Genomic DNA, 12063 nt, shown 5'->3' with positions numbered 1-12063 from the left:
CTAGGTAAATTTTTGCTGCTGCAAAACAAAGCAATCTCCATCTGTCCTTCACACTCCCAGACCATGACATATGTAGATTTTCTTCCTCTCCCTATTAATTATGAAACTATTTCCATGGGGTTACTCTATGCCTCTTTAAAAACAATCTAAAGAAAATACAATTGTTTTAGGGTGAATTTTCCAGCCTGAAGATACTCTAATCTCATTTGTCTTTCTTCACCTCTCCACTGTCTTAAAGCCTTCCATTCAAATGCTATGGGACAGGAAGCTTGGACTGATTATGTTGGCTGCTGTGCTAAAACTTGTACCTGGGAAATGAAGTTAATGAAGATGCTCCAAACTGGATTTGGGAATTTTCTTTGTAAAAATAAAATTTGTTGTGAAGAATAGAGGGTAGAGATTGAATCTAAGCAAGTACTCCAAGCATCTTGCTCATCAGTTTGTACCTACCCTGGAATAGTGGCTTAACACATAAAAATAAATTATTTCCTTTATCCATGACATTCCTTTTTCACAAATTGGGAATTTAGAACTAGGAGATAATCAGAATGCATGATAGTGTAGATCGCATCTGTCAACTGATAAATGCTAGTCACCTTGAAGTGGCTCCCAGTAAGCCACTTGAATTAACAAAACAAAAAAGCCCCATTTTTAAAGAAATTAAAGAAATAAATAAACTGCTTTATATAAATGTACACATGTCATTAAGATAAAATTATCTGTGGTAGCATCTGGGCCATTTTACAAATATTCTTAAAAGTTACCTGTTTTTTGTACTCCATTAAGGTACAATCAGAATTGCTATCATCTGTTATTAGGAGACTTCTTTATGGTTTGTCCTCAGTCAAATGATGTTTTTAACTCTTACACAAAACCCCACAATGTAAAGCATTTACCCATTTCAAAGAGTATGGTCTTATTTTTAAATCTAATCTCAACTTAATGTCTATCTCACAAATACAATATGTACTGAGTTATTTGCCATTTTACAAATGCTATTGCTTTTAGCATAGATTAGTCCATGTTTGAAGTATCTGAGGATAATTCCATCAGCCTAAATATTCAACTGACTTCTGTTTTCCTATAGACTTGGATTTGAACTTAAGAATAAGATGAGCTAGGAATACTTCCTTGAGTTCTTAATTTTTAAATTTCAAAAGAAATGGCAATGGCCTCTACACAGATCATTTCTTTTGACAGAATGGAAATGGGAAAAGGCTAATAAATATTTTCAAAACCTTCCCAGTACAGTAAACTGTGACATGTGATCAACAGATCCTCATGCTTTGATATGTTACAGCAGGAACTTTCAAAAATGACTTACTGGGTTGTACATCTGATTGAACAACTGCTCAGCTTGCTACATTGCAAAGTTGGGGAGGCATTGAAGCACAGACAGGGAAAGAAGGAAAGATCCAGAAAAACAGTATTAGCTCAAGAAATCCAGTGCATTCGCACAGACAAACTGGTAGTTAAAAAAAGAAAAAATTTCAGTTTCTAAACATTCCACAGTAAAAGTGAGATGCTCTAGGGAAATACAAATGTTGACTTTGGCTTCTAAAAAAAGAATAGCTGGAATAAGAAATTTAAGGTTTGTGTTACTTTCCCTTTCTCAAGTTAAATAACCCATGAAATAAAGAAAGCTGTCCACTTCTGATGAAACACGAAGTGCTGGCCTCCAGCAATGAATCAGAAGAAGTACTTTTGGCCAACCCTGAAATTTATTACCTGAACTTTGAAGATGGTAATAATAAAAGATTAATTAAATCTTACCACTGAATTTATAGTTCTACTTTTATGTTAACACAAGCCTGAATATTCTATTCAGTTTAACTTCAGAAAAATATGGATTAGAAAATGGCAGATTAGCAGTAGCAAAATATCAGTAAGCAAAACATTATCAGATTAAACACGAAAAGAAAAATTTTACATCAGTAGGAAGATTAAAGAGAATCAGATACAATATTGTCCATTGCCAGTAACAGTCTTGACTATTAGTTCAGAATTAACTTTAAAAATATAATTTTCAAAGAAATTCTATGAATTTAGAATCTGTACTGGTCTCCTGTCAATTTTATGTAGAGAATTAAGTAGTTATGGATTTAAATGTACTACTTACTATTATTTTAGATAGCACCTTCAAGTTGTATTTCTTGAACTTGGGGCTCAACAGCAAGGTATAAAAGGTGAAATACTATAGAAACTGTTTCTTTAAGCTGAGAGATGCCTTTTTAATAGCCAGGATTCCTGTTCCTCCAATTTGCATAAAGTAAATGATTGTTTCATAATTTAAAAAGCTCTCTCCTCAAACATGACATTAATTGGAAAATTACTAAACAGCGTAAATCATAACATTTTGAATTGCTATTGCTTCTCAATTGACGTCTAGTCAGACAGGTTAACTGATTTCTACATCTTGAACCTAAAATACCCTTTTGAAGACAGTATGATCCATATATCATCAATAGCCAGTTTCTTCTCAATCTTGGATGTCTACAATTGATGGATGCATTGAATTATAAAGCATATTCATAACTCATGGGTATACATTATTTGGTTAGTATTATTTAAGAACATTCAATAATAGTAAGGATTTTCTTATACACGAATATCCAACTGCATCTTTTTTAAGAGTTAGGATGAAATGTGTAAAGAAAAACTTCTTTTCTGCCTATAGCCAGTTTTCACCATAAGGACAATATTTGAAGAAGTCTTAAATTTAAACTGCACAGTTAAGGTTAAAATTATGTGTGTGAATATTCTACACAAATTTATATGGAAAAGCTCAGTTTACCAATAATCAAATATTGTTCATGAGACAAAAATAAAAATTTCATTTGAATTTTATCATCATTGAAAGACAGGTTTCTAAACACATCCATGATGGTGCATGGATTTTATGGCAAAAAATACCTAGACACTCACAAATTTTGAACAAAATTTCACTGGGACTTCATGGTGCATTTATGACATAGTAAAACTATTATGTTTCAGCTTTCATTTAGTAAGCTTTTATATTTTATTCACAAGTTACATACCCTTTTATTTAAAAGGAGGCTCAGACACTCCTTAAGATTTTATAGCTGCTTATTTTTCCATGAGTAAATGATGTGTTTATATGCATATTCATATACTGTTGGCTTATTTTTTCAAACATTTCATGTAGATCTCGATTCTTTTTAAGGTGACAGGTACTTGAGGTTTTCACAGAACTATTTATTAGCAGAAATTAAACATTACTGCAAAAAATATTTTAAACTTTTGAATGCAGTTAATGCTAGAGAGCCAAAAATAACAAAATAGCATCTGCAAGTTAGACATAAAAATATTTAAATTATCATTACGTTATTAAAGCTCACCACACTATGCATTTAGGAGATAGTATAAACAATTATATAATTACTTAGAAATAACTTATTTTTTCATAAATCAAATAGTTCCTTTATAGTAAGACAACTGTATTTGTCACTTTACTTCTGGTAACGTAGAATGTTAAAATGCTGTCAGGAAGAATGTTTAAATGTTTATAGGATTTGGTCTGTGAACGCCAGTAAATGTGTTCACATGAGAGTTTAAGGAAAATGCACATTGACGGTGATCTCTTGGGCAAACCACAGCTATGGTGAAACTATAAATGATGATTTATTAAAACAATCAAGACACGTACGTACTTGAAAACTATAGACATCAGTATATGAGCCTCTTCTTTTTTTTTAACTACTGGAGGATTTCTAAATCCACAGATGAGTCGTATTAAAAAGGAGGGTGTGGTACATGTATCTACAAAATCACAAATGATCTACATTTAATATGATCTCCATGACAGCTCATCAGAATTGATGGAAGGTGTCTCTTTGGCCCAGGTTATTTGAGGCCCCTTTCCTCCATACTCAGCATACTGCAAATGAAGTGAGACAATGCAAAGGCCCACCACAGGGAGCCAGTGAATGTCCATCTGTTACAAAGTTATCTTCAAGCCTTCCTTATGATCACAAAACTGTTTAATTAAGTAAAAGGTCTCTTCATATATCAATTTCTTGATATGCATATACATGTATATCATATTGTAGAACACATTTTTTATATGTCAAGAATGTATACCATACCCGAATGCGTAAATGGCCAAGTCAATCTCCCTTACATGGGTAATTTAAACTTTTTATTTACTATTCAAGATTTCTGCTTAACTAAATATTGCTTAAAATAAAAGAGATGTTGAGTGGACTATGAAATAGATTTTGCAATTTAGACATTTTTCTTGCCATTTTGTTACAAAGAGGCTTGATCTTTATATTTATATTTTAATATATAAGTTTGTAGACTTGCTTAGTGTGAAATTTCTCAAGACAATTTCATAAAATCCCCTGTTGCTGGAAGTGGTGGTGCATGCCTGCAATCCCAGCACTCGAGAGTCTCAGGCAGGAGGATCAGGCAGGAAGACTGCTGCAAGTTCGAGAACAGACTGGGCTACAAAGTGAGTTCAAGGCCAGCCCGAACTGCATAATGAAATGCTATCTCAAAAAGACAAAAATAAAATAAAATTCCCTGTAATGTGAGCATGCAGTAGTCATATTTAAGTTACAAATTGCATCATACCAAATAACATATTAAAATTTAAAATACCTGGAATAATTCATCCATAGGTATGTTATTCCTTCACATCCCTGACCCTCCATGTCATTTATTTTCCTAACTATAGCCAATAAATACTCATTCTACTGTGTTGGAAATTATAGTCAAATTCATTATATCCTTTATTTGAATGTTTAGATTCTTAATCTCTTTTGAGTAAGTTTATAAATTTTCAAAGGGAAACAAAATGCTTAAACTCATAATGTTATGAGTTTTATGTGAACAATGAGTGCAGACATACCAAACAACACAGGGAGTCAAAGGAACAATGCATGACTGGGAATGCCCTCTACAAAAATGTCCAGGTAAGAGAAAACATTTCAGTGCCATAATATGAACCTCCTGACTACTTTTCTAAAGGTTTCTAAATGGGACAAACTTTCTTAAGACAATAAGGTCATTTTTTGGTCAAATACAGTCACTCTACACATATGCTAGGGACTTGACTATTTTTATGAAATTCTAGATATTTAATTTGCCAGAAAAACTTTTGCAAAGTTCTAATTTATATGTTAATCTACTTCTGAAGGCAGTAAAAGTTTATCAAAAAACAATGGGGCCCCTGGATTCCTTGTTCTGTTGAACTATTTTCATTTACTTTTTTGATAGTTGAGATTTGCCCAGAGAGTAATGGCTGGTTTTTATGTTATTTTTTCACTTCTACTACTATTTTCATCTATTTTTCCAGTTTTCTTTACATAGGAAACCTAAGATAATTTTTCAAGTTCACAGACAGATTTGATGTAGACCTCTTAGGATAAAGTTAAGAGTGTTTAATTAATTCTTTTATCAGCAGACAGCAAAAGATAAAGAGTTTGTTTCCTCTGAAAAATGTCTCCTCCTTTTCCATTTAATAAGTTCATTTTAAAATGAGCATGTATTTTCTTAAACTTCACTTACCTTTTTTAACTGTGCTTCCAATTTGCTACATTCTTCTTTCTTTTGTTCGATGGCTATTTCTAGAGATTTTAATTTGGAGTCTCTTTTCAGCCCCGCAGAGGCTAATGAAGATGCATGTTCTTTGAGGTCAATTAAACTAGACTGAAAGAAAAAGAATGCTAGTAAGTAAAACACTGCATTTTCTCTTAACAATAATTTCAATTTGAATACACTGATTCTATGCACAGCAATAAAGAGCAAGTTAGAAAGAGAGGTTAAATACAGTCTTACTAAGGTAACCATAGTCGGCTGTGGCCAGGAAATTAAAGTTGGCCAGCTTACAGACCCAAGCAGGATCTAACTGCAGTAGAATCAAATGTAACCAAATGATGTGGTCAGCAAATGCACTTCTCACACCTCAAAGACATGCTAATGATGTAAGTCCCACGGTAGTTTTTACATGTCATGGCTAAACAGACACCATGAACCTTCTACTTACATTTACTGATGTCAGGCCATGCAGACTGGGAAACAAGTATGACAGAAAATACCTACTTAATGCTTCCCCTACCAATAGTAAATCAAATATAAAAAACATCCTATTAAATTTTATTATTTTCTATTCCTTTAACAGAAAAATAACCACTGTCTTTTCAAACATCTTCTGGAGAATCAATGATATAAGTATTTAAAATTTAGAGTAAAGTAGATTTTATGTTCTAGCCCTTTGTAATCCAGATTCAACATATAGAATGAATCTCTGCAACTCAGAATGAAGTTACTTATATTTTAGAAACTAAGAGTTTGCCCTTACAGTCTGAATTCCAAAAGCAAAAGAAATAAATACTTTCTTAGATTGCTGAATATAACTTTATGATTTATACGGGTATTGTGGTTTATATCTAGATGTCCCCCCCAAAGACTCAGGTAATCATAAGTGGGGCTTTTGGGAGGTGAACGGGTGATGGGGTGCTATATTCATTGGTGTATTAGTCCACTGATGAATGTGTAGCTAAATGTGATATTAGGAGGTGGGGTCTGGTCAGAGGAGGTGTGGCCTGGAAGACTGTAGCTCCCTTCCCAGGTCCTCCCTTGAGTCTCACTGCTTCCTGGATGCCATGAGATGAGCAGCTCTTCCTCCAGTAGGGCCCTGTGCCATCCCATTCTGCCTTGGCGACAGAAGACTGTTCGGAATTTTGTCATAGTGACAAGAAAGTGACTAAGGCAAAGGGCAATGGTCATTACTAAATATGAAATTGGTAGCAATATTTAACTACGCTACTAAAATGTTTAGTTTTCACCCAAAATCAGGCAGTGTGCATATCCATTTGTTGCACCTAGAAAGATACAAAGGACCCAGTGATCTCTAGTAATGCTTTATGTGGGGCTGCTTCATGAACATTGGAATGATCTTAATGACAATGGATATCATCATAAGTTGCAGATGAGCTCTTTTCATTTTTCTGGTCAGGAAACTGAAGCTGACATTACCTGAGAATCAAAGGCCACCTAGCTATTAAAGGCAGATATAAGTCTAAAGCCCAAGTCTACAGTCTGATTTCAATGTTCTTTATCATATCACTTCCATAGAAATAATAAAGGACTTTATAACCCAGTTATTTTGCCATAATGAAGTTTATCACTCTAATTAAATTGTAAGTTCCCTCCTAACTGCAACTCCATGTTGCTGTTTTTTATATAAATTTTAAATTGCTAATTTTGATGGCCAATTTTAAACAATTCGACTAGGCTATAATCCCCAGTTATTAATTTGAGTGTTCCTATGAAGGTACTTTGTAGACATGACTAACATCCATAATCAGCTGACTTTAGGGAGTTTATCCACTTTGGGGGGGCCTGATCCTATCATTTAAAAGGCCTTATGAGCAGAACCCATAGGAGCAGAAATTCTGCCTGTGTATTATAGCATCAGCCTCTGAAAGTTTTTAGCCTGTTCTTCATGATGGCCTACCCTACACATTTTTGCCTTTTCCAGTCTCCATACTGTGTAAACCATTTCCCTGCAATGAATTTCTTAATCTATTTAGATGTCTTAACATGGTTCCATTTTTCTAGCAGAACTCTTGACACACCCAGCTCAGTGTCAAGCACATTACACAGGAACAATAAATGTTTCTGGAAATGTCTGAAATTAATTCATTGTTGATATTATTTACAAAACTATTTTCACTTATTGCTATGCCCCATCATGTCCTCAAGGTCTCTTTTCAACTAGAAGTGTATCAATTGACTTTATGGTACAAAACCACAAAAAATATTTCTATTCAATGAAGAATATGACATATGAAGATAATGTTTCTGAGCTTCATTCAGTTACATACAAATTACAGTAGTTAAAGGTCTACCATGTCAGAATCAGCAGTGAAACAGTAGGAAGGTGACTTAAATTCCTAATCTTCATATCAAAGAAATAATCTTCACTCAAAAAAAACTTGTATAGTTTTGTTTCTGGCTTTCCTCAAAACTCCTGTTACTCATCACCCTTCCTTGTCTGGATTCCCAAATGAGACAGGACTTCAATTTGTGTACAATTATCAACATTCAAGGAATGAGATAAGAATGTAGAGCAGACAACTGTGCGAGGTGCCAGTCTAGTAGGGCTTTAATGTTTGAACAGTCCTAAGGGAGAGGGACATTTCCTACAGATAAAAATAATGCGAAGGGGACAGGTATAGAAAATGACACATATCTCAAGAATTGTGGAGAATGGATAAATTAAAATGCATGACTGCTTCTCATATATTTCTACCAAACTATACTGGATAAAACAGAAGGGATTCCAGGCATCTTTTGGGGGTATAGACCAAAGCACCCTTTCTAGAACTCCCAAATGTTAAATTTTTTTGAAGTATGTAGTCTTACTTTAAAAACACAAGTAGGATTTATCTTCTGTATTCACATTTGCTCTACCATGAGAATATTGCTTTAAATTATATACTGTAACATAAAAGCAAAATTCCACATGAACAACTACATTTAATCTATATCTTTTTGTGTCCATCATAGTGCCAAATGTCTAAGCCTGTACATGTGATCTATTCGTGAAGCTCAGATGAATGCAAAGCACACAACACAAGCATTAGCACACAACAGTCCCTCATTCAAGTGGAGCTATTGTTAATTATTATCAATTGTGTTATTATCTCAAGAAAATGATTGTGGAATTTTTAAAAATATGGCATCTTCTAAGACATACAAATGTGGTAAGGCATAAAGAAAAGTTTCAGGAAGCTGAACAGTGTACAGTCAGCAGAGCAGAGAAGATATGTAGAGGGTATCAGCAAAAGAGGAATCTACAGGAAATATTCTCTTCTGAACTCATGAAGCTTTGCAAACAGGTCAGCCTGTTCCCTAAGCCTTCACACAATACTTTCAACTAAGTCTCCTGTTCCCTGCAGCTATGACAATGATGAGTTCTGGAGGATTATCAACATGGTTCATTTGTTTTCCCAGACTCACCTCTTTCTCTGTCAGTTCAGCTTGTAAAGCATTGACCTTCTCTTTCAGGTCCTTGTTCTCTTTTCGGAAGGATTCTATCTCTTCTAGTCTTTCCCTATCATCTCTCTCCCGCTGTTCTTTCAAACGCTCAATTATTCTCTCCTGTGAGGCATTCATCAAAAAAGAAGAGGTGAGAAACCATCAATATCCATACTAAAGCATAATATAAAAGGAAACAAGACACTGCATCTAAAAATATTCTAAGGGAGTCGATACACACAAGAAACTCAAAATTGTGTTTGTGGAAAGAACTTGCATACCACTATTTGTGAAAGACAACCAGTTTGGCTTTTGAGTCATTAATATAATTTAGTGTCACAGGATCTTAATGTTCAAGTACTGAGGATACACTGGTTCATGGTGGTACCTGGCAAAATCCTAGAGTCATTCCCGAAGAGGGAGACTCAGGCACCCAAACCAGACTTGCTGAAGCCTTGCACAGTCAAGGGGAAGAAGCAGAATAGACCTCTTGACACAGGCCTCTTTGCTTGGCTTCCCTGCTTGCCATTAAAAGGCCTTCTCTGGTTTCTGAAGACTTTTCTTTGGCTTGACAGGGAGCTGAGGCAGGCAGGGAAAGACCTAACTTTCTAGGACTTAGGGCTGGACTCACAGTAAGAACTTGAGATAGGATAAAGAATAAATCTATTGCATATGTGGTTTCCAAATGTGTCTGGAGGTGTTCACCATGTCGTTTCCAATGGCTTTTTGTTAACCAATAGAACTCGAAAGCACTGGTTTTGTCTGAGCAAAGCTCAAACAGACCTTTCCTTCACTCAAGGTTTACTACAAGTTAGGTGCTGCTCTTCTCATCAGTCCCCATCACAACTTCAAGGGCAGAACCAGTGCTGGTGGGGAGAGTGGGGAGGTAAGAATGCCCACATGTGAGAAGGCTGCCACCTCATCCAAAGTGACACATGGTATAAACAGAAGGCCCAGCCTAGCATCCAGGGCTGTCTGACTTAGCCACAGTGCCACAAAGGTTTGCATGGACCCGTTCAGGGGATGTGAGGATCTGTTGACCTTTGAATTTAGACTGGGATAAAAACACTACACTGTAGATATGTTTTCCAAAAGTGTGGAACCTGACTGATATCAAACCAAGACCCTTTGGTGGCAGGGAAAGGAAAATCCCACCTAGGGAAAACTTAAGTTTCTGAAATTGTTTTTAAAATTAACCAACACTTACTTACCTAAACTTCTCTTTGGATGTCATGTTAAAAAAAATGGATGCAAAGTATCTTGATATTATCTTTTATATTCTTATAAGTGCACACTACAAGACAATGTCAAATATATAAGACAACTATAAAAGTGTTTAAAGCAGAAAGTTAGTTTGAATAATTAGCATGTGATTTAAGATTCCCTGAGGAAGCACATGTACTATTCCAATGATAGTAACTAATGTTTATAATACTTTTGAGAGAAAAAATTTACCACTATTACTTTCGAAGTATTTAAAAACACTGCAAATGAAGTACATGATTAGAATAATGACAGTAGCAACAGAATGTGAGCCTATTCATTGCCTATATTTGTTCCTTCTTGATTCATTACAGACCCACTTGACTTTGCCTATAACAATGATGAGTAAATGTTATGTAATCTGTGAAAGGAGGAATTGGCCAAAATGTATGGTATGTCTCCCAAGGACTCTGGACAATTTCAGCAACTGAACCCTTGCTATCATTTGCTGAAACTATAGCCAATCACCTGGCTATTGGGCCTTCTCCACCCTGTCACTTCTACCATATAGCTGTTGGAATGACATTTCTAAACTTGAAACTGACATTGTCACCTCAATGCTTGGAAACCTTCCATGAATCCTTCTGGATAGATCACATGGCATTTATTCCCTCTTGGCCCTTTCACATGGCTTCCCTGCCATGTCCATCTTCCTAACCAAGCCTTACAGAGGGGAGACTATGAGTCTTTTTAAACTGGGACCAGACACACTGTCTGGCATATAACAAGCACTTAAGAAAGCTGATGGAAGAAAGGAGAACTCAATTAGGGATCATCCTGGCTTCAAAGGAAGGGTCATAAAATTAAGCTTGTGTGTTAACACCTAGAAGGTGTCAAAGTCATTTGGAAAGTAGATCAATTTGCTCTTAAGCACTGGTATGACTGACTGGGCATTGATGACAAAAAAAGTCATCAAGCCCTATAACATTTTAAAATGTTATTGATGATTCAATACGATAAAATATTTCCCTGTCAATCACAAGACTAATTTAACTGTCAGCCACTCACACAGGGCCAGATATCAAAAACATGTGTTAAAAGGCCTTAATATGCCATGATCTAGTTGATTAACAACTAACTTGCAGAAATTCCAACAATGTGTTCTTGTTTTAGACTTATTTGCATTGGCAAGGATTCCTAGTGTACTAAGCTGGCTCTGCACTGGTCTAATCTACTGGTGCCTTATCACTGAGGGGGAAATGTATTGCAGTGGCCTCAAGCTCTGCTATCTGCCTTTTAAAACTGCTTATCTGCCAGGTGGCTACAGCAAGGCTTGGCAAGACCGTCTTCATAGATACAGTGGTTCCCAGCTTTTGGGCTTCTGTGTGTCAATACTAGAACTAAACTCATTTTTTTTTCAGTATCAAGGATGGAACTCAAGGCCTCTTGCATGCTAGACAAAGGCTCTGCCACTGAACTACACCTCTAGCCTAAGTTATTTTCAGTCTTAACACACTGAAGCTTCATTTTTTTATGCCCTCAGTTGTAGAATGCATTCCTGGAAAGTAAAAGGGTGGACATACTCTTCAGAATGCCAAAATCCAAGTGCCTGACAGATTCTGTTCATCTAAAAAGACAGCAAACAATTAACCATATTTATGAATCCATTTTATTTTTTTATACCATACCTCATACAGAGGATTTATTGAATTAAATGTGGATAAAACTGAAATTTGTGAAGGAAAACACATTTAAATGTATATTGTGACACTATTATAAGAACTGTGATCAGAAGACTTAAGATTTAGTCTTGTTCGGCCACTCATGAACTGGGTAGTCTTAGCCAGGGAC

The 12063-nt window shown here is 35.4% G+C and overlaps 1 protein-coding gene across 30 annotated transcripts in view; it reads right to left on the bottom strand.

Annotated features, from left to right (window-relative positions):
* The window catches only part of Erc2 (ELKS/RAB6-interacting/CAST family member 2), a 1049338-nt gene that overhangs the window by 515580 nt on the left and 521695 nt on the right, over positions 1–12063 (bottom strand). For 25 of the 30 annotated variants that reach the window (XM_021244028.2, XM_021244029.2, XM_021244031.2 and 22 more), the window contains 3 exons: positions 8992–9132; positions 5533–5673; positions 1325–1360 (listed from right to left, as the gene is read on the bottom strand). In XM_021244028.2, coding sequence (XP_021099687.1) covers positions 1325–1360; positions 5533–5673; positions 8992–9132 — 318 coding nt within the window. The remainder of the gene's footprint in view (positions 1–1324; positions 1361–5532; positions 5674–8991; positions 9133–12063) is intronic. The other 5 variants (XM_021244032.2, XM_004864324.4, XM_021244034.2 and 2 more) reach the window with 1 other exon arrangement.

The sequence above is a fragment of the Heterocephalus glaber genome, unplaced genomic scaffold, assembly GCF_053883595.1.
Source record: "Heterocephalus glaber isolate CG9 unplaced genomic scaffold, H.glaber_assembly_v1.0 deba00001472, whole genome shotgun sequence".
Taxonomy (NCBI): Eukaryota; Metazoa; Chordata; class Mammalia; order Rodentia; family Bathyergidae; genus Heterocephalus; species Heterocephalus glaber.
The sequence above is the reverse complement of the archived record's forward strand: the minus strand, read 5'-3'. Positions and strand labels throughout refer to the sequence as shown.